The sequence below is a fragment of the Alosa pseudoharengus genome, unplaced genomic scaffold (assembly GCF_046254945.1).
Source record: "Alosa pseudoharengus isolate Yale_2024_CS ecotype anadromous, Long Island Sound unplaced genomic scaffold, YU_APseudo_1.1 YU_APseudo_1.1_scf_8, whole genome shotgun sequence".
Classification (NCBI taxonomy): domain Eukaryota; kingdom Metazoa; phylum Chordata; class Actinopteri; order Clupeiformes; family Clupeidae; genus Alosa; species Alosa pseudoharengus.
Genome location: NW_027468870.1, coordinates 17,228,665 through 17,251,164, shown reverse-complemented (window position 1 = coordinate 17,251,164; position 22,500 = coordinate 17,228,665). Strand labels below are relative to the sequence as shown.

Genomic DNA, 22,500 nt, shown 5'->3' with positions numbered 1-22,500 from the left:
TCATTTTGCTCATTTCCTAATTTATTTTTATCTGAAGAAAATAACAAATGGGCTCTTATTACTCCAGCGGAAGAGCTGCAGGTTAGACTGAGATACCTGTGTGGGAGTCTTGTGCTCGACACTCTTTTTTGTTCACTCTTTTTGTCCCTCCGTGGCACCTGTTGCTCATTTTTTGACATGTGGATCACAGGAATATAATTCCTATCCCAGCAAGAGAGCCAAACATATAGATAACATATCTTTCAACTGCATTTAGTATGCATCTCTGTGAATGTCACAATGAGGTCATTCTTTATCAGCCAGTCAATCACAATTATCCAGCCAAACCTTATTAATATTCACATGGAGATTAGTTATTGTTGTATACGCTGGAACAAACAAGCACTTTCCTGTCTGAAGCAGAGAGGAGGAGGTTTGTGACCTTGCTCATGTTATCAAATTAGCACATTGTTTTTGCTAAATGATTAAATTAGGATTATGTTATGTATGGTGAACTTTGAACTTTGAACTTATGTATGGTAAACTTTGCATGTTCGCCCATTGCCCCAACAATTGTGAGTATTCCTCTTACGTTAGAAAATGGTGGTGTTTTTGTTAGGGAACTGTGATTCAGCTTGGACTCAAACAAAGCAAACAGACAAATCAAGCGTCATTGAAGATTTAGAATCAACAGTTATGGTATTTCATTAAACATAACAAAAGCACAACCACAGCATCTTAAGCTGTGAACCCTGAGGCAAGGCTAAGATGTGCAATCAAATAACGTCAGCTTACACAGCCTTTGACCTCATAAGATGCACATTCTTAAGGGGTGAATTGACAAAGGCAGTCAGAACACTGATGCGTTTGTTTAAAAAGCACTGCCCACCCATCCACCCACCCCCATGTCTCTATTTCTCATTTTTCTCTCTCTCTCTCTCTCTCTCTCTCTCTCTCTCTCTCTCTCTCTCTCTCTCTCTCTCTCTTTCTCTCTCTCTCCTCTTAGGTTAGTCACTGTCCGATAGCCCTGTCTGTCTGATCACTCTTGTTTATCTGGTTTTCAAGGGATTATCCCCCACTCGCTCATTTCGGATTTCTGCTGTGTGTGTGTGTGTGCGTGTGTGTGTGTGTGTGTGTGTGTGTGTGTGTGTGTGTGTGTGTGCGTGCAGCTGTGTGAACTGGGCTGTGGTGAGAGTGAAGTCTGGCCCTGTTCTCAGTGGGAAATCCTCTTACAGTTTCTCTCTTTTTTCGTCCACTTACTCTCTCTCTCTCTCTCCCTTCATCTCTTTCTCTCTCTCTCTACCCTCCATCCCTCCCTCCCTCCCTCGCTCCCTGTGTGCAGCAGGCTGGCAGGCCCATGGGCAGGCGGCGCGAGGCTGCTGTTGGTAAACAGAGAGCACACTAAGCCCCGGCTGAGGCAGCCACTGATGATTGGGCTTACAGCTAAATGATGTGCGCCTGTGCCTGCAGCCTCATCCCTCAACAGGGCAGGATTTAGTGGACAGACAGACACACACAGAGACACAAACTCACACACATGCGCACACACACACACACACACACACACACACACACACACACACACACACACACACACACACACACACACACACACACAATGTCTATGTATTTGGTGCGGCATACGCAGGCCAAGAGTGTGCATATGCTCTGCTGTTAACTAACAGCGTACTGTTTGTTTTCACAGTTTATGAGTTGTGTCTTGTGAGTCTTACGCAGCTACACTGATGCAAATTCATTTTGATTAGATATTGACATGTTCAACAGAAATAATTTACATGAGTCAGAAATGGTTCCAGAAGCGGTGTTTTATATAGCCAACCAAAGTCTGACGAACAGCTCTCACTCTCTTACACTGACTCTCTCTCTCTCTCTCTCTCTCTCTCTCTCTCTCTCTCTCTCTGTCTCACACACACACACACATACACACACACACAGAACTCCCTCCTCCACGTCCCAGCAGAGCCTCGACTCGAATAACCCCTGCCTGCCTGCCTGCTGCTGGCATGAATGTCCGGCTCTCATCTCCGAGGACAGGCCTCACAATGTGTGTATTTAACGTCCGCCGCGTGGTGCGGAGCCGGCCACACTGAGGGGGAGGCGGAATGCCGCCAGGGCCTGCGCCTGGAGACCCTTCTCTCAAAGGTCGCTCTTATGAGCGGTCAGACAAGCGGGGCCCTGTGTCGGCCAGCCGTGCGACGGCCCCACGGCCAGCAGTGGAAATGTACTGAGGCCTTCTGAGGTTCCTGCCGAGAGACAGAGAGAGCGTCCAGGTCTGCCCACTTCCCAGCAGTAGGAACAGCAGCAGTCAAGCCAGATCCCAAGTGTTTCAGGCCCTCACAGGCAGCGGGAAGTGCAGGTCACAGGGCGTGGGGTGGGGGTGGTGGTGGTGGTGGGTGGGTGGGTGGTGGTGGTGGTGGTGTGGATGGTAGTGATTTCAAGGGGTTTTGCGACGCAGCAGTGTATGAAAACAAACAAAAAGGGCTTTTAAGTGGTTATTGCTCTGTAAAAAAAAATACAAAAATACAGAGTGAACTTTCACAACTCTCTGTTGTGCTATTTGTTGATCCACTGCTACCACTGGGATGTGATTTTGAGGTGCAAAGATGTTTTTTCAGGGCCTTGGACGCATTACAGGGAAGGTGCAAAGAACTTTTTTGTATCGCTTTTTCTAAGTGATTTGTATTCTGTCCTGCCGTTTAAGGACAAACAAAGCTCCTTTGGATGGAGCTGTTGCAGTCCTTCACCCTGGTGTGAATTTAAAGGGATTTGTGACTCAGCAACAAGGCAAAGAAGCAGAAAGGAGTAGAAATGATTTAGCAAAAATTTTTTGGTTTGTGTTTTTGCATATATGGGTGTTTTTATGATGATCTATATATATATATATATATATATATATATATATGTCTATATGTGTTTCATACATAATGCCCCTGGGTACATAGCAAAGACATTACAGAGTGCATAATACATGATAGATAAAGTCACAGAATTCGGACATTAGTGTCTAATTGACAGTGACCTAAATTTCAACAGCCACATGAAAGCAATAACTAAATCAGCTTTTTACCACCTCAAAAATATTGCCAAACTTAGAGGGCTGATGTCAAAAGATGATTTAGAAAAACTCATTCATGCATTTATCTGCTGCAATGGACTTTTCACATGCCTTCCTAAAAAGACTAGCTTCAGGTGATACAAAATGCAGCAGCTAGGGTTCTCACAAAAACTAAAAGAACTGACCACATTACTCGAATTCTTAAGTCCCTGCACTGGCTTCCAGTAAGTCACAGAATTGACTTTAAAGCACTACTGCTTGTTTATAAATCACTAAATGGAGCAGGACCTAAATACCTCTCAGACATGCTTAAGCAGTACACACCCTCCAGACCTCTCAGGTCTCAGGAGAAAAACCTATTAGTAAAACCTGCTGTTAGAACTTAAAAAGGTGAAGCAGCTTTTAGCTGCTATGCGGCTCAGCTCTGGAACCAACTTTCGGATGGCATCAAAAAGGCCCCAACCGTAGCCAGTTTTAAATCTAGACTTAAGACCAAACTGTTCTCAGATGCTTTCTGCTAACTGTGCCGAGTTACAAATTCTGAATCTGCCTTGAAAATTATTCTACCTTGTGTCTTTTATTTTGTCTTTTTAACCATTCTCTATTTTTAAATGATTTTACCTTGTGCATTTCATGGGGTTTTTTTATTTTATTTTTTATTACTATGATCTTTACCTTTAAACTATTCTTTCACTATTGCCCTTTTATGCTTTTATTTGTTATTACTGTTTGCTTTTGTTTATGTAAAGCACATTGAATGACCTCTGTGTATGAAATGCGCTATATAAATAAACTTGACTTGACTTGACTTGACTTGACTTGACAAGGCAAATCCAATGTGTGTGTGTGTGTGGTTGTGTACAGTGTGTGTTTGAGTGTGTCATGTGTCAGCATGCATAATCAAATTGGATTTTGCACGACAGGCTGCAAAAAAACTTGACATCAAATGGCAGCGATCAACGCTGATAGTGTCCCTCTGCCGCGCTGTCGACACCCCCGATTTTCGAGGGTGACCGGGATCTCATTGACATAATTCCGTCGGCACGGGCACGGGACCCGGGCAATCATTAGCGGCTTTAGATAAATACGCGCGATAAAGGGCCCGACTCGCGCCGCCTGTTAATCACTGTGATCATTGGCGTGCTGTTGTCTCCGCTGAGCCCCCGACACACTCTGCTTATCAGTAATTGTGTTAATTGCTACCCGTGTATAATGGGATGGTCTCAGAGATAAGGGCAGAGAGAGATGGAGGGAGGGAGGGAGGGAGGGAGGGAGAGATGTTTGTGAGAGGATGTGTGCTGTCGTCAGAGGGATGTAGGGCTATGGAGGACACAAACACTGTGCTGGGCATGAAATATTTAAATGCGGAAGGCTTCAAAGTGCAGACGCCACCCATCCAGTTCCTCGGCTGCATCCATCCAACATACAAATGCACACACACACATACACACACACACACACACACACACACACCAAACATACACACACACTCACACACACACCAAACATACATACATACACACACACACATATACATACACACACATACACACACACACACACACACACACACACGCACTCACACACAGAAGTGAAATGCGTCTTGTGCCTCCTCTTCTATAACAGTTGCATTACCAAAAGTAAGGAAACTGAAAAACTGGAAAATTTGAACTCTGATTTCTTTCCCTTTGTAGTTTCTCTTTATGTGTGTGTGTGTGTGTGTGTGTGTGTGTGTGTGTGTGTATGTTTTCCCTTCATATAGAAGATCCTATTTCATGCTGCTTCTCTACCTGTTCTATCTTTCTGCCTTTGTCTCAGTCGCTCTCTCTCTGTCGCTGTCTTTCACACGCTTGTGCAGTCTCCCATGTTCCTCCATTACCTGAGGGAAACTATAGCCTCTCTCTCACTCCTCCTCTCTATCCCTCCCTCCCTCCCTCTCTCTCTCTCTCCTGCTCTCTCCCTTTGGCTCTGGCTCTCCAGATTTCTGACATCTTAAAGCTTTCTGTCACATGAGGGGAAGCCCCCCCACCCCCCCAGCCTGCTCCAATCCCCCCCACAGCGGGGTGGCTACTGTGGGGAGAACAAGGCCCTTATTTAGTGCACTCCCTGTGAAATGCAATTAGAAACCCCTCCAGGGTCCATGGAGGCCAGGGCTGAGATGGAAAGAGAGAGAGAGAGAGAGAGAGAGAGAGAGAAAGAGAGAGGGAGGGAGTGAGACCTCCCCTGCTGCCTGTCAGGCTGCTGGCTTTTGAAGTCTGGGGCCATCTTATGTCTCCCCAGAGAGCTTGTCATCAGACCCCCACTTTGGAGCATTTCAGCCCCATAGAGCCTGGAGTGACTGGAGGGAGAGAGGGAGGGAGAGAGGAAGAGAGAGAGGGAGGGAGAGAGAGAGGGGAGGAGGAGAAGGAGGGAGGAAGAGGGGGAGGTGGGCGGTTGGGTGGGTGTGAGGAGGGGACCTTCTCGTTGTGCTTGCATGCCTGACAGAACACTCTTGACGGGGCGTTTTCAGAGGCCCCAGAGTCCCCCTCCTACACACACACACACACACACACACACGTCTTCTCCGCCTCCCCCGCCCCTCCTCTTTGACCATGCTCCTCCGTGTGGGCCGAGCGCTCTAGGCAGCGTGAGTCCACGACGGGTCAGACAGATTTTAATACCAGGCTTCCCGGTGATTTCCTCCATGCTTTCCTGCCGTGATTCATCTCCAAGACACAGCAGGCTCTCAGCAACTCTCCTCATCTCTCTCTCTCTTTCTCTCTCCTTTCTTTTTTTCCCCCTCCCTATGTCTACGTCTAGGCTTGCTGTCGCCCCTTTTTTCTCTCCCCGCGTCTCTCCTGATCTCCGTCTCGATCCAATCAAAACAAAGAGGAGAGAGAGAGGCTCTCTCCCACCCTCTGTGGCGGCCGCCTTAACCCGTGCCAGGTGGGGCTCTCTCCCGCAGACCAGCGTTAGGTAACCGGCAAGGCTAAATATAAAAATAAACCATTACCAGTGCAGAGATGAACATAAATAGCCATGGTTCCTCTCTCTTCCCTCCTGCGTGGGTGAGCGACATGCCCACAAAGGCAAAACCTGGATTCAGAGCATCTCTCTCTTTCTTTCTTTCTTTCTCTCTCCCTCTCTCTCTCTCTCTCTTCCTCTCTCTCTCTCTCGTTCTCCAACTGTCTATCCCAGCAGGCCCTGTGTGAGGCCATGGGTTTTCATGTGGGGTGCTCCCTCCTGCGTCTGAGTCCAGGGCTGCTCTCCACTGAACCCCCCCCCCCCCCCCACCACCACCACTGCCAGTCCACCCGAACCCCAGCCCACCTCTGTGTCCACTTCCGTGCGATCCCGCTGGTTTTGACGTTTTTGTATTTGTATTAGTGTGTGTGTGTGTGTGTGTGTGTGGCACCATAAAGCCCTGAAACGTTTCTAAAGCAGCGGCTGCTCTCACTGCATGCGGTGGTGGCATTGGCCAGGTGCGCAGTGATTGATGGCTCTGATATTACGCATGGCGGGGTGAACCACTTTCTCTGCCATGTTTGCAATTTTAACAAAAGGGGAAAGCGACAGGACGGAGGCTCAGTGTGTTTTTTCTTCTCCTCCTCGGCCAGGCACACATGAAAATGGACTTACAAAAGCAGGAAAAAGGAATGAAGTGCATTAGGGCTGTTAGCGTGTAGCAGAGGATGGCGAGGACAGGGGAGGAGGAGGTTAAACCAATTTTCTTGTCCAGTTTGTTTTGGGAATGAGTCACCTAAAGGAACATGGGCTTGATGGTCAGTCGGGTGGAGACACATCCACCAGCTCTACCTGGACCGCTTGACTGTGAGATAGAGACATACATACATACATACATACATACATACATACATACATGTCTAACATACATGCATACATACAGTTTCTACATACATACATACATACATACAGTACATACATACACATACACATACACATACACATACACATACACATACACATACGATACATACATACATACATACATACAGTATAGCCCACATACACATACATACATACATACATACATACATACATACATACATACATGACATTCACCAAGTGTAGCTGGCCTTTAGAGTGATAAGATACCACTCAGACAAGCATTTATTCCAAGAGGAATTCCTTTAACACATCGCATCACATGTGAGGAAATGGTGACTGAAGGTTTCAAAAAGCTAAATAATTCTTAGGCTTTTGGGAAAAAATGCCATTGAAACCTTTTAAAAATGATTTCGTCTGTCCCATTCGACTCTCTATCTCTCTTTCTCTCTTTCACAGTGTGCTATCTCTTTCTTCACGCTCTTCTCCCACTCTGTGAACACTCCCTCTCTCTCCTTCGCCCCCCATTTCCCTCATGAATGATGAAGTCGGTGTTAAATAAGTGTGAAAGATTGCATCTTGCCCCGCCTGAGGATATGTACACGTTGGAGATCTGAATACCCGTCTGTGTTGCCACAGGAGCAGGGGGAGATATCGATAGGAAAGGACAGGATAGGATCGGAGAGGATAGGATGGGATCGGAGAGGATAGGATGGGATCGGAGAGGATAGGATGGGATGGGATGGGATGGGATGGGATGGGATGGGATAGGAGGCATTGTATCATGGGGCAGGAGCCCTGTAATCTACCCAGGTAAACGTTGCCATTTACTGTGCATCTCAGGGAAGCTGGATGGCTTTTTTTTTTTTAAGGGCTACTGTCTTTCTTACTTCATGCTGCTAGAGAACTTGTATTACCCTCTGTTAGACTGTATTACCTCATTTACTGCAGGTTTGCATCAAGCAGTGTGTGTGTGTGTGTGTGTGTGTGTGTGTGTGTGTGTGTGTGTGTGTGTGTGTGCGTGTGCGTGTGTGTCATCTCTATACATGATTTAAATGTGTGTGTGTCAGATCTCTATGTGTGTGTCAGCCTGTGTATACCTGTGTGCAAACAGTCCATATGTGCTCCACCCCCCCCCCCCCACACACACACACACACACACACACACACACACACTCACACTCACACTCTTCTGCCTCCGTCCATGATGAGTGACAGATTAATATGAGGCTGGTAATGTGCCTGAGGCAGGGGAAGAAAGGTGCCTGTCGGAGCTGCTTGTCAGAGAGAGGGGGAGATTAGTCCAAGTTGTCACTGGAAGCGTATTGCGGTCCTGCGGAGATAAGGCTCTGTGTAATGACAGCCCAAAAAGCATCCTCACTCCGCTCCAAATGCCAGCGAGAGTGTGATGGAGGATAATCTTGTGTTTTGTGATGTTCGCTTCGTTTCTTTTTACCCCCTCCTCCTTGGTGTGCTTCCTTATGCATGTGTGTGTGTCTGTGTGTGTGTGTGTGTGTGTGTGTCTGTGTTTCTATGTGTGCTTGTTTTTTTGCATGTGTATGTATCCACGCCTTTGTGTGTGTGCGTATTTTTGTGTGTGTATGTGAGTGTGTACTAAGATTATTGATCTGAATACGTGTCCATGCATTATGCATATCGATTGCATGGGTTCCACATTCTTGCTTAAGCGGTCGGTCAGGAAGAACCCCCTTTATCAAGATGATGCCTCAGACATGAGGTCAGTTTACGCAAAATTAATTTTTATACGAACAGACTGTCTGTAATCAGTTCATACACAAGCATAACCACATTTGCTTAAGATTCATATCAATGGGAGGAAGGTAATTTGATTTCTCTTTTCTTGTGATAAATGGGCCCATGTCTCACAGCTGACGGTCCTCATTTGAGTTCTCGGTCTTCCCCAGCAGGAGTTAGTGTACCCAGTAATTTACTCATTTATCACTCGCATCAAACCCAGGACTACACTTTAAATAGGACAGGACTTTTTCAACAAGAGGACCCACTCCTGCTTCATACATACACACACACACTACACACACACGCACACACACACACACACGCACACACACACAGACACGCACACATACACATACACACACGCACACACACACACACACACGCACACGCACACACACACACACACACACATGCACACACATATATGTATGAATTCGAGCGTCCATCCATAAACATTAGCAAGTACATATGCTAGCGCTCAGATATCATTGGCAAATACAAGCTCTTCTCCAGTCTCAGAGGCCAAACTGATTTCATATTGAATTGGAGATGTTTTAGATCAAGTATTGCTGAGAGAGGGAAGAGAGAGAGAGGGAAAGGAAGAGGTAGAAAGGAGGGGGAGAAAAAAGTCTGTGGATGGATTCAAACGAATAGACTGGCCTGATTGCTTTGGAATTCTGTTTGTGGATCAAACGGTTGACAGAGAGGAAGGAAAGCAGATACATTCTCTCCCTCTCCCTCACTCACTTTCTCTTCTGTTTTTTTTTCCCCCTCTCCCCACCCACCAGCCCCCAAACTCCTCCCTTACCCCTCCACCTTCCCATCCCACCTCCGCCCACACACCCACACCCACACCCCTGTCGGTCCAGCCTTTGTGTCCTTTTTTCGGAGGCCCTCCTGCTCACAGCGGTGCTATTGTTAGCGTGGTGTTTTACACGGGCCCGGTATCAACCTTCGAGTCATGCTAACCTCCCAGAGGAGCCGGCCGCGAGTCTCACAAGGCCACCGTCGTTTTTCAATGTCATTAGAAATGGATTTTCCTCTCCCTTTTCATTGCTTTCTCTCTCTTCTCCACTCTTTTCTCCACTCTCTCTCTCTCTCTCTCTCTCTCTTTCTTTCTTTCTGTCCTCCACTCTCATAATCGGTGGTGAATAGGAAAACGAGGCAGTCTCGGGCCCTGTGAATACAAGTGGGGAGTGTGGGGTAGGGATTGATGTGTGTGTGTGTGTGTGTGTGTGTGTGTGTGTGTGTGTGTGTGTGTGTGCGTGCGTGCTTCTGTGTGTGTGTGTGCTTCTGTGTGCGTGTGTGTCTGTGTCAGTGTTTGGGGAGGGGAGGTGGTGGGCTTAGTGGTGAGTACAGTCACAACGTCACGTTAAATGAGCACTTTTAAGGCATTACAACCCCGGCACTCATGTTACACTTATCGGTAATATATGAAATGAGGGTGAGTTTCCGTAATGGCAGGAAAGCTCATAAAGGAGCCTCGCCAGTCTCCCGTGATTGCAATCTAGGAAAGGGGTTCCTGTAAAATTAAACCATGCTTTTGCATGAGAGGAAGAGAGGGAGGGGGTGAGGGAAGGAGAGGGAGAGAAAGAGAGATTGGGAGAGTGAGACAGAGAAGGAAATACGCTTCTGGTTACTTTGAAGCCGAGGATCAAGGCCACAAAAAGGAATAAAAGATGACAAAACGTCAATGAACGGAGCTGATGGTCTATAGGCAGAACTTACAGGCACAGACAGCAATTACCAGCATACGTAGCACAAATCCAGACAGCCATGTTTGATCTCCACTCCAACTTTTCTGGCAAGTGGCATCGAGTGCTTTTCCATACTGGAGTACCACTTTAGTATTTTTTTTATCTTCCTTGGCTGCAATATGACATGCCTTCGTTTCTCTCTCTCTCTCTGTTTCCTTATTTTAAACTTTCTGTCTGACTCTGTCAGCATTTCATATGTGTTCAAAATAATCAGCGTTGACTGAGCCGGACATTGATTATCCAGCGGCAGGCAGTAATTACAGGCTTGAGATTTCTCTCAAATCTGATAATGACCGTTTAGGTTGGCGAACATTTGCATTTAATGCCATCTGCCGCCTAAAGGCCCAGACAAGGTTTAGCAATACCACAAGGCATACCTTTGTACCTCTGCACCTATGTATGTCTTTGTGTACTGTATGTATGAACAGTATGTATGTTTATATGTATATATACTTTATGTATGTATGTATGTGTGTACAGTAGTGTAGTGTACTGATGTATGTATGTGTATATCGGTGTTATGTAATGGCATGTAAATGAATGCCTTTCAAGGCATATTCATCCTCTGGTCCCCCTTCTGCTTATAAATCTGAGGCGAGCGAGTGCAGATTTCCCATTCACTGCTAGGAAACTGTGAGGAAGTGTTCTTTTGCCCAGTCATGTCGGAGTCACTTTCAGTTCAAATATTTGTAATAGGATCTTACCATAACATGTGCTTTCATCCACGTTATTTGCATCTTTATTACACTTTAATAAGCCGCTTCATTATAATTCATGTATAATCGTACCATCTTAAATATTTCATTATTTCTACTCCTATTTTATCTTCAGATTATGTTGCATCTGATATCATTTTAATTACTCATACTTCCATAGCCCAAGGCCACCTACAGCACAATACAGTATTTTAGTAATATCCCAAGTTTTTCGAGTTTGTGTATGGCTTTGTCTGTGTGTATGGTTGGGGGTGTAAAGGGGAAAGGGAGCACAGAGAGAGAAAGAGAGAGAGAGAGAGAGAGAGAGAGACTCGAGGCCAGAGGGAGAGATTTAACACAGTGTTGTCTTTTCCTTGCTCAGCAGCGTCAGTGCATGTGGCCAGGGCAGAGGTCAGTGCAGTGCGAGGGGCGAGGGGATGGCTGGCTCATTGACCTCACCGCCATAGGACTTAAGCCATGGGCCGTTAGGGGCTGCATATTTACCTCTTTAAGGGGATTTCCAGGAATATCTCCCATTATCTGAAGATTGCAGGATTGATTTGGTCAGGAGATTCGTTGAGAAGGGGCTTAGTGTGATGAGATAGAATGAGGAATGCATAGGCCTGCTTGTCATGTCAAGGCCAAGGGCTGCCCCATAGAATAATACTGCTGCAATCCTTCAAACAAAACATTGAAGTGTCACATCGACGAAATAAATTGATTGACAAGCAGGGGACACGCAGAGGTCTTACAATCCGTGCTGATCAAGCATCAAACAACACAATGCAGAGTAAGAAGAGATATATAGGTTGGGGATCAATAAAGTATCTATCTATCTATCTGCGTATCTATCTATCTATCTATCTATCTAGATTTATTATGTGTACAGTGTGTTGTTCAGTGTCATTGTTCAGTAATGTGGTATGAGATATGAGATAATGAATATGCAGTGGTCCGTCGAAAAATTACACTCTTTGAAAAAGTAAATGTAGCCGCCGGCCCGACGGTGCAGGGTTCAAGTCTGTGATTATAACTTCATTCGAGGCGTTTATTTGGTAGGTTAGCAAACAGGAAGGCTGTGGGTGAGAGTTCTGGAGAGGTGGTCGCTGTTTATAAAGATCGTTTTGTTTTCCTCCCCTCGCGTTAGCTGCACCCTCCTGTGAAATTCATTAGTGGCTGACATCATCTCACTCACCGCCGCGGAGAGTGAAAGAATATCGCTCAAGTCCCAGTTACCCCTCCTCTCTCTCTCTCTCTCTCTCTCTCTCTCTCTCTCTCTCTCTTGCCAATAGCTTTTCACTGTGCTCCTTTCACGCCAGCGCTTCCGTGCGCACTCTCCAACGACGCCGCCGCTACTCCTATCTTGGTCGAAGGAACACACACACACACACACAAGCGTGTGTCCGAATGGGGTTGCGAGACGAGTTAAAGGGTTGAATGGAGTTAGGTTAGAATCAGGAAGTGGGAGGACCCGATCGAGAAGGGGACCGCTGAGGCTCCCTGTTGGATGAATGAGAGTTTGTCTGCTGCTCAACGGACGGATAGGGGCGCCACGGCTGGACCAGGACCCGTCACCAGTCTCGGTACGCGCTTTAGCGAACCATCAGTGAACTCCGAGGACGGAAGCTATGGCTCTCGGTGGTTCTTAAACTGATATTCCACACTCGCTGGCAACAAGGAGAATACTGTATTCGCACTGTTGGATGTTGTGCTCTGCAGGAGCAAGCTGAGCGAATAGCACAGGGAGAAGAGAGGAGCCTGTCTCTAACCTCGTTCGGATGATTTCTCTGTAAGCAAAGCCTGTTTGCGTTGTGCGAGAAGGGAACGCGATCTGACACAAAGGCTTTGACGGATTTTACACACATACAAATAATTTTGGATCCTAATACCGGGAGACAAATCGCCACCAAACCAATCAAGCCTCCGAGCCCGAAGGAGGGAGTTGTGGCTACGTTTCTGAGGATTTCTGTAGTGCGCGGTGGTTGTTGCTGTTCTATACGGGTGGGACACATGGCTGTCTTTGTCCGTGCAACACGGTAGCTTTGTACGTTCTTTCTTGGTCTCTTCTGCAGGGATTTTCTTGGAAAGGTTCACTCTTCGCATGGCTGTCATCGGTTTAAACGAAATGGAATTCGCCGTTTGTTTGTGGATTACATTGTTTGACAAGCAGAATGTGAAACGGGGCCATATTTACTAGACCGCGAAAGTGATTTCTTGACTTGTTATTTTCCTCCTGACCAGCTTCACCACATCAAAGGTAGCTTATATCATTCAAGGGCTTTGGGGGGGTTTCTTCCATAAAGGCGATTTGTTGTTTCCAGTACACAGACATATTTCATGAAGTGAGATTTGGCTGTGACGGGAGTGTTTGGTTACAATAATACCGTTTTCATTTATATTTTTTCGTTGGTTGAAGGGATTGGCTAATTATTGTTATCATATTTTTATGTCAATTTTCTGTAACGATGATATATACTTGACCAGGTTTTTCAGCTAGTCCTAGCGATGTCTTTAAAATGGAAAAAGACTATAAGAATGGTTCAAGTTTACCCATAATAAGGCTATATTGTTGTTTTACCGTACATTCTCTCAAATATCCTTCATCAGACATATTATGATTATGATTTTGTGTTTGCAATATTTCATTGCAGCCGCATTGTCTAACTTGTAGCCTACATTATGTGTGAAGATAACCCCTGGAAATATCTTGTCGCAACAGACAGAACTAGCGGGACGCGCAAGTCGGCTATGATGCCATGTTTAGTAGCAATGTCATACCTGGCTGGTCACTGTGAGATTTTCGCTGGTCTGAAGCCATTAACAGCCTATTGTGTCATTTCACCACATCTAATGGTGCGAAACGTGGCTGTCAGAAGGCCCGGGTTGGTTTTCGTTTACGCGGTACCATGGGTTACCAGCCACACAAGCAGAACTATGGCATTTTAGGAGACTTAAAATACCTCTATTTGCGCACTTGTTATTGAGCTTGCATCTGATTTGTGTGAGGTTTTATAAATAGTTAATAGTATGTTTCCTACAATTTAACGTAGAAGTGTAATTTGGTATGGCACTGTAAGTTATTCTGCTCCACTCAAAACTTTGAAGGCAATATTACAGGCCTAGGCAGATATCTGCATAATTTGTATTAACCAAACCTTTCAATTGCGTTGCTTTCATGGAAGCTCAAAACAAATGGTCTTATTTGTACATACGCCTTTTATGTTATCATATGCAATTAATGAACTTCTCCTCGGTAGCCTACTTTTTGACGCACTGAGTGTTTTCTTACTTCCCTCTGTAGTCTGTCCAAGACAGGCCTGCACATTGGAGAAAAAAAATAGAATTACATCTGCGATCGTCATTACAGCAATATGCCAAGCAGGCCTACGTATTCAGTGTGCTGCAATCACGTCTGCTCCAAGCACTATCATTTGCATGTCTTAATGGTAGAAAATTGGCAGTCGCCGGGGGATACAACCTGACAGGTTCCCATTCTGGTGCCCACAGTTTCTCAACATTAGGGAATTTCTATGGTAGACCCTGAATTATTATTCTTTTTTTTAATTAAAGCTGGACTACACTATTGAGTGTTCTGTAGTGTACTTGCAATGGATGTCGATTTAAGTTGTAAGAAAAACGGCATTTTTAATTTGTTGTGTAATAAAATCTATATTATTATAATGACTAACAGTTAATTAATGAACAGACGTGTTAGACCTATGGCACAACATGGTGGGGCTACACCCTTTTTCGTATATTGAATATATGAATACAGACAACCCATTTTAACAGATGAGCTTATTCCTCTCACTTACATCACAAAAAGCATAAAATTGATTAGGAGCTTGAATAGTCAAATATTTGATTCTAATAAAAAGATGTTCTGCAGTAGGACAGCTAAGCTTCAGGCGCACATCGAAATGGTAACAGGTCGCTCGTGCTGTTTGTCGGATTTAATTAGCCAACAAGTCTTTGATACCACATTGTCACCTAAATAGGCTTTTATTACCTAAGTGATGTAATGTCAGCAGTAAATGTTTGCACAATAACACAGCAATGTTAATGCGTTTAGCCAGATTCATTTGAGTGGTATGTTTTGACACGGATCAACATTGCCACCAAGTGGTTATGGTCGGAAGTGGTAATAATTTGACTCATGCTCACCTTTGGAATAACAATTGGAAGCGCTAATTTCATGCGTTTGCTCTGTTTCAGGGTTCCGATGCCAGCTCGGAAAAATTCTTCAGCACCGCTGCAGTTAAAGGTATGTTTTTTTTTTACCTTATTACATTAGTAAGTCCACAGGTATACCACTGTGGACATAGAAGACTGTCCTATTGGTGGATGTGATAGATATGGCTGCTGTTGTAACTGGTTTGAATTAATCTGTTTTACTGGTAGTGCATTGTTGTGGTCAAGCACAAGTGTTGCTTTTGTTATTTACTATTTTGTGTCAGGCTGAGAGCTTAGAATTGTACCTTTTTTGTTGCTTCACAACACACCAAGTCTGCCTTTATTTTTCGCTGCAGCATAGTGTGAAATATCAATCTGTGTCTGCTCTCTCCGAGAAGTGACTGAAAAATCCATTCCCGGCACTCGGTTAAACTGAGGTGAAATGGATACAGAGGCGTGAATTAGAAAATCTATGCTTTACCAAAGCATGAAGTGTGTGCAAAAAAAGGGGGCTGCTTGAACAGAAATATTTCACAAAAGCGTGTCATTGTGTCTAGTTGAAATGGATGATATACAGCACAGACAGTTCTGCTATGCTAGATGGTTGGAGGGGGAGGAGGGGGGGGGGGGGCGGTCAGGGCATATGACTGAGGGATGTGTTGTTGTTTAGGCAAACCCCTTCACAAGCCTCTCAGAAGCAATTACCATGAATGGCCGCCTCCTTTCACCCGCCCTAAAGTGTTTTCCATAGATTGTGAGGCGGATTGATCTCTCGGCCTCAACAATGTGTAGCACCTGGGCATTGCCACTGCAGCCATCATGCCTCCCCTTCTCCTTCCTTGGGCTCCTGCTGCTCGGGGTGGACAGTCAGAGAGAGCTGTCAAGTCGCTTTGTGCGGCGATGGCGGCCCGGTCACCCCTAAAGCCCCAGCGTGTGACACGTCCGCCACGCCGCTAATTTACTCCTACAGACCCCTCCAGTCAGAGCATTCACAGCTTTTTCTCCCCCCTCCTCTCTGGGCCCAACGCTGTGGGGCAAAGAATTTAGACCCCCCCCCCCCCCCTCCATCTCCACCACCCCCCTCCTTCTGTGAATGGGCATTCCTCCGCAATGGTGCGTTACCAGGACGAAGCCTCCGGAGGAAGGCGGGGAGAGAGAGAGATAGGGAGGGAGAGAGAGAGAGAGAGAGAGAAGGACTCTGACCTTCCGCCAAGGGTGAGAAAAGAGGGAGACTGATTGATACCGACAAGCCCTCCCTGTTCCGCCTCAACCCCTCACTTCTCTCCCGCCCCTCCAAACAAAAATGAAAAGAAAAAAGAAAAACACATTTCCCACATTCTTGCTCTTTGATGGTCCCTCTTCAGCCTTTGATTGGTGGCGTCCTCCGGCCGTTGAATGGCCAGTCGTGATGGAAGGGACTTCCTTTTTTCGGCGATGCTTAAAGGAGGCACCTCCGTGGGGTGATTTTGGGTCTCTGCTGAAAGGGTTAGGACTGCCTATTGTGTTGCCTAAATCAACACCGCAACGCCTCTCCCTCTCTCCCCCTGGCTGAAAGCTCCTCGCTTGGGATACAGAACACAAATACTCCCTCTCACTCTCTTCTCTCTCTCTCTCTCTCTCTCTCTCTCTCTTTCTCTCTCTCTCTTTCTTTCAGGGGGAAAGGCCATCCACTTCTCTGGCCCTTATTACCATTTAAATGTCAGCCCTTCTTTCTCTTTTTCCCTCCCTTCCTTAGATCCAAAACCTTCTCGCTCCTCCTCTGCCAAGTGCTAATTCCACCATTGCTGGTGTTAATGCCCTGGACGGGGATCGTCCCTGCTAAACCCAGGTGCACTCCAACTTTGCTTCAGAGGGATTTTAGTCAAGGGGTTTGGAAGATAAAAAAGAGAGTGTGTGTGTGCTATTTTCCTTCCTTCTCAGGGATTAGCGGAGCTCAGATTCAACCCCCAGGACAAAAAGAAACAGGCTCCAGAAACTGAGCGGCTAGATTGTGCGCAGATAAATGTCAATATTTGCCCAAAGGCAGGAGTAAAAGCTTTGGCTTGTTTGCTTTTCCTCCTGTTCTTTTATTTGTGTGTGTGTGTGTGTGTGTGTGTGTGTGTGTGTGTGTGTGTGTGTGTGTGTGTGCACTTTCTTGTTGGTACACATGAAAATGCTTACCGGCTCTCGGGCTAAGCTTTGACTGACTCGTTGAACTCGCAGAGGTGGGAGCACAACGCATGAGAGCAGAGAGAGAGAGAGAGAGAGAGAGGGAGAGACAGAAGGTGAGGAGGGTGTAGAAAGGTACACCCAAGCCAGTCTCTCGGCCTGTTGTATTTCTAACGAGGCACCTGGCTAGCGCCCTGAGACTGTCAGGGCTAAACGTGGGCCTGTGGGGCCTCCGCCTGCTCCAACTGAAAAGAAAAAAACGAGACAGACACAAAAGCGCAGTCCGTATTTGATTTAATGATTTGTTTTGCGCTTCGCTGGCCGTGCTTTTTTCTCGTTTCATTTGGCATTCCGCGAGCAGACGCAATCCAGGTGGCTTTTTAAACAAAATGCTGGTCATTAAACTGTGGCGTTAAACCTGGCCGCCTGTGCTGTGCAACCCCCCCCCCCCCCAATCCCCGTCCGCTGTCTCGCTTTGATTATAGGAAGCGGAGGCCGGGCCGCTTGCCAGCTCCGTCTGATTGGTGCAGCATGTCTCTCAACAACTCACCTGAGTCTTTGTGTTGTCTCTTTGTGGGTTTTTTTTTCTGTCTTTGTTTTTTTTTACTTCTATTTCCCTGCCGGCGGTGGTGGTGGCGTCCAAAAGCTACACAGCAATTACTGTCACAGCGAACCAGCCTCGCTCGGAGCGATTGACTTGCGGCTTGATTGCTAATGGCCTGTGTCTTATTTGCAACGGAATCTGCCGTGTGATGGCTTTGTTTTGGGCTTTGACAAGCATGCGCTCCTCCCCTCAATCCACACAACATGACACCCCTTTGCTTCTAATAGACATGGAAGGTAATTGCTGGTGATGTTATTTTCTCTCCTCTGCGTCTTTCTCTCTCTCTCTCTCTCTCTGTCTCTCTCTTACTTTCTCTCGCATGCTCGCACACATACACTTACCAAACAAATACACACACACACACACACACACACACATCCAATTTAGCCTCAGCTCACACTGCCTATTAACCAAGAATCATTAAACGTTACCCCTAATTGTTACCTCTGTCACACAGCCAGGAGGTAAAGCATCAACCTCTGCTCTTGTATAAGGCAAGAGTGTTAATTACACGTCTTGTCTGTTTATTTACCTTTTTTCCCCGCACTCGAGGGAAGCTAAACCTGCCTGATGCGCGGTGTTTTCACTGGCGTCACCGCCGCTGGTACATCACAGCCAGTTCTGCTCAGAGAGATGCCCCTAACCTCCAGCTCGGCTAATAGGCCGACAGAGGGAGAGAGGGGGAGAAAGAGAGAAGCTGCCCCTGGAAAGAGGCAACGTCGCTGGGCCACAGATAAGAGGACAGAGTGGCCTGTCGCCACAAAATCCCCGCGCTGATATCCATCACACGATTAGGGGGGGGCCCGCCCCGGCGACACTGGTAATCTCTCCCTGCGGCTCCTCTTTATGACGGGCACTGCGGCTCAAGTGCACTCTGTCAGCGGACACAGCCGACGGCGTAAATGGATTACCGCTGATTTGTGAGCCGCATCTGTCCGGTGTGATAATATAGATGACGACGCACTGATTCTGTTAGGGAAACTCAAGATAGGCATTAAGTTGGGCTGAGTGATCTCTAACCTTAATGGCTTGGCCAGGCTTACCTCCGAGGTCTGCATCTGACTTACCCCGAGCGACAGGAAGCGTTCCCTCCCACAGCTGCCTACTAAAGCCATGACTGTTTACCATGTTGATATGCATATAGCATATAGCACAAACATAGAGCACAGAACCAGGAAGTGCTCATTAGAATTCTGATGCATGTCACTGAATGTAGTACTTGAGGGTTTGTTTCATGTTGTTACGAATATGGGCCGTAGAACTGACAGCATTGATCTCTCAGTCTCTTTGTATCTGTGTGTGTGTGTGTGTGTGTGTGTGTGTGTGAGTCTGGAGTGTGAATTGAGATAATGGGCAATATGGAAATGAAACTGGTCAGAGTGGAGAGCTGTTGGCGATGCCGGGCTAAAGTAGCACGCTCTTGTCCTCACCACGGAAACGAGCTCTGAAGAGCGCTCCGCCAGCCAATTGCGCGGCGCTTGGGAGCCGTCTGCCGGCGCTGGCAGGAACGTGGGGGCCCTGATGGGAAGTGTGTGTGTGTGGGGGGGGGGCGCAATTTGCGGCTCTTATGACATCGTCGAGGGAATTATGAAAAAGAAAAAAAGCGGGCGTACGCATGAGTGAGAGGTGAAGTTTGAGGCAGACAAACAACGCTGAAGGGCTCCCCCGGATCGCGCTCCAGGAGGGCTCTCCAGAGAGTGAAGCATTCTGGGAGTGCATTAGCTCCCTTTCAGAGGCTGTCCGTCACAGCTGCATTATGGGAGCTGCCGCCTTCCCCTTCAACAGGAGCTTGAGTGGCCCTGTGTTGGAGCTGGCCCATCAGAGCCGCCACAGGGCTCTCAGGCCCAACGCGGAGCACAGCGACCTGACAGGCGAGAGCGACGAATAGATTTATTTTAATGGCTGCACTGGGAGTCTGTCAGAATCCCCCGGCTGAGCACAGAAAGCTTCGCCCCAACTCCACAAAGTTCTTTTTTTTCTCTCTTTTTCTTTCCACTTTTTTTGTCATTTGCCCTTGAAGGACCTCTCTGTTAACCCGAATGTGTCTCTTCCTCTCTCTCTCCTCTCTCTCTCTCTCTCTCTCTCTCTCTCTCTCTCTCTCTCTCTCTCTCTCTCTCTCTCTGCTCTGTTTCTTTCTTAAGTTATTAATGCGCAGGAGATTTATAGCTTCCTCGAGGAGCCCCGCTCCAGACCTCCTTGAAGGAGTCCTAAGTGTTTTTAAGGCTGTTTGTCCCCTCAGTCGGCTGCTGACGGGGCTCCGTGCTTTATGGCTCCCACGGGAGGGATACAGAGGAGGCTGTAACCTGGACAGGCCCCGCAGGGATGCAGACAGGACAGGGCCTCTCCCTCTCTCTCTCTCTCTCTCTCTCTCTCTCTCTCCCTCTCTCTCTCATTCCTCTCTTCTTGTTGTCTTCTTTAACTTCTGCTACTACCTCAGAGACAAAGAGAGAGAGGGGGATTTTCAGGAGATACAGTTATATTTTTGTCTTTGTTGTTTTTCCCCCTTTGGAAGAGCTCCATCTCATGGGTCAAAGGCTGCAGAGCTGAAGGCTGACATGATTTGGGAGTTGCACATTTCTGCCATTCAGACCTTTTTTTTACAAGATGGCGGCAGTAATTCATGAGCTTTGTTGGAGAGCACATTGAGACACACACACACACACACACACACACACACACACACACACACACACACTCACTGAAAGGTTAATACACAACCACACACACACACAAAGGTTAACACACCAAGGCGGAGGGACTGATTTACTGCCACAGGATCAGTAAACAAAAGCAGCCTTCCTGCCACACGGTGTACAGCTCACTGAGTTATGATGGGACACACACAGAGGAGTGTGCGTGTGTGTCTGTCTATGTGTGTCTGTGCATACATATATGTGTGTGTGTGTGTGAGAGTGTGTGTGTTATTGTGCATATTCACAATGTTTCTATAAACACAAACACACTCTACATATCCATCCATGGCATAATATTTAGTCTCTAAGTTTTGTAATCTAACCAACATGAAGCATAGCCAGTGTATTAGGAGGCCTCTGCTGAGAGCGTGTGTGAGGTTCGGATGGTGCTTGTCCATATCAGTGTTACTTGGCGCAGGGCCAGCTGGAGTGGAGCTGGTGAATAATGGGAGGGAATCAGAGAACCCATCTCTGGGTCGGTCCCCCTAAGCGCGGACCGTAGCCATAACACACATACGACGAGACACGGCACTTCCTCCTCTGCACTGATGGGCCCACGGGCCTCTGTGTAACCAGACGGGTGGTGGTGGTGGGGGGTCACCCAGAGTTTGCTCCTCGACTCTCGAGGTTTTGAAACGAACAGAGGTAAATCCATCCGTCCTAATGGAGTAATTTCACCGCAGGGAGGGGAGCGGCTGGGTGGGGTGTGGGTGGAGGAGGACTGGTGTGGGGGGGGGGGGGAGATAGAGGGCTGGGTTGTGTAAACACGTGCAGTATTCGACATGCCACGCTAAAAACCCCGGGCCGCGTCTGGAAGTCATCTCCCCAAATTAAACCCTACCTCCCCAGCACAAACATTTGAATGGGCCTCACTCCAGAGATGAAAGCTCAGAGAAGGATGGGAGGGAGGGAGGGGGCAGAAAATAGAGAGGCTGCCATCCCTGTGTGGGTTTCTCCTCGTCCATCTTTTAAAGTTCGGTGTTTTGCGGATTAGCTCGATGATTGAAGGTTGAGGCCAAACAACCCTGAAAACCTCAGCTTGCCCGCCCGCCTTGTGTGTTTTTTTTTTCCCGTATCCTTCCATCTCAGGTTTCTCCGGCTTTACTGCTCGGAACGCCGTCTTAAGTGGTGGGGAGTTTTTCAGCCGAAGCATAACAGCCCCGACCAAATTCCCGGCTTCTTAAAGCTGTTTGCGAAGGCAGCGCTTGTATATATATATCATAGATTGGCTCGCGCGCTAGGGGCCAGTTGTAGACCTCTTGTTTTAAAAGCTTGCCTGCTAAGCTCATTTGTTGGTCTTGACAGCGAAGCGGTCACCGAAGTTTACAGGCCGTAATTTGTCGAACACAAATACTCCAGTGTGTGCTTTCTTGGCGTTTTTCCTGGAAAGAGGGTCTTAATTTCCTCTTTTGAGGAGATTTGTTATAATACAAAGGTCCTTAAGATTTAGTAATGCTATTGAAACAAACAGTAATTTTGTGGTACAACATCAGTTTTAGGGATAATTTATGTAATTGGCTGTTTTTCGTTCACTTTTTCAGAGCGATGTAATGCTTTACGTCTGCCCAAAACGAATTATAGGAAAGCAGAAGGATATGCTCCAAGCATTTTAACAGGCTTTCAGCAGAAAAAATACCTATTTTAGATATTGTCAGATAAGTAATATATGCCAGTGTGCTTATGTAATATTGTAATGTACATTTGAAAATAGGTTAGATTTGTTTGTGTATGTGTGTGTATGTATGTGTGTGTTTTCTTGTTCTTTTTCCCTGTTCAGCAGTATGTAACCAGA

The 22,500-nt window shown here is 46.7% G+C and overlaps 1 protein-coding gene across 1 annotated transcript in view; it reads left to right on the top strand.

Annotated features, from left to right (window-relative positions):
- auts2a (activator of transcription and developmental regulator AUTS2 a) overlaps positions 1-19,903 on the top strand; it is a 328,394-nt gene extending 308,491 nt beyond the window's left edge. The window contains exons 5-6 of the mRNA XM_076274904.1: positions 15,306-15,354; positions 19,749-19,903. Of these exons, the coding sequence (XP_076131019.1) occupies positions 15,306-15,354; positions 19,749-19,903 (204 nt within the window). The remainder of the gene's footprint in view (positions 1-15,305; positions 15,355-19,748) is intronic.
- Positions 19,904-22,500: the final 2,597 nt, after the last annotated feature.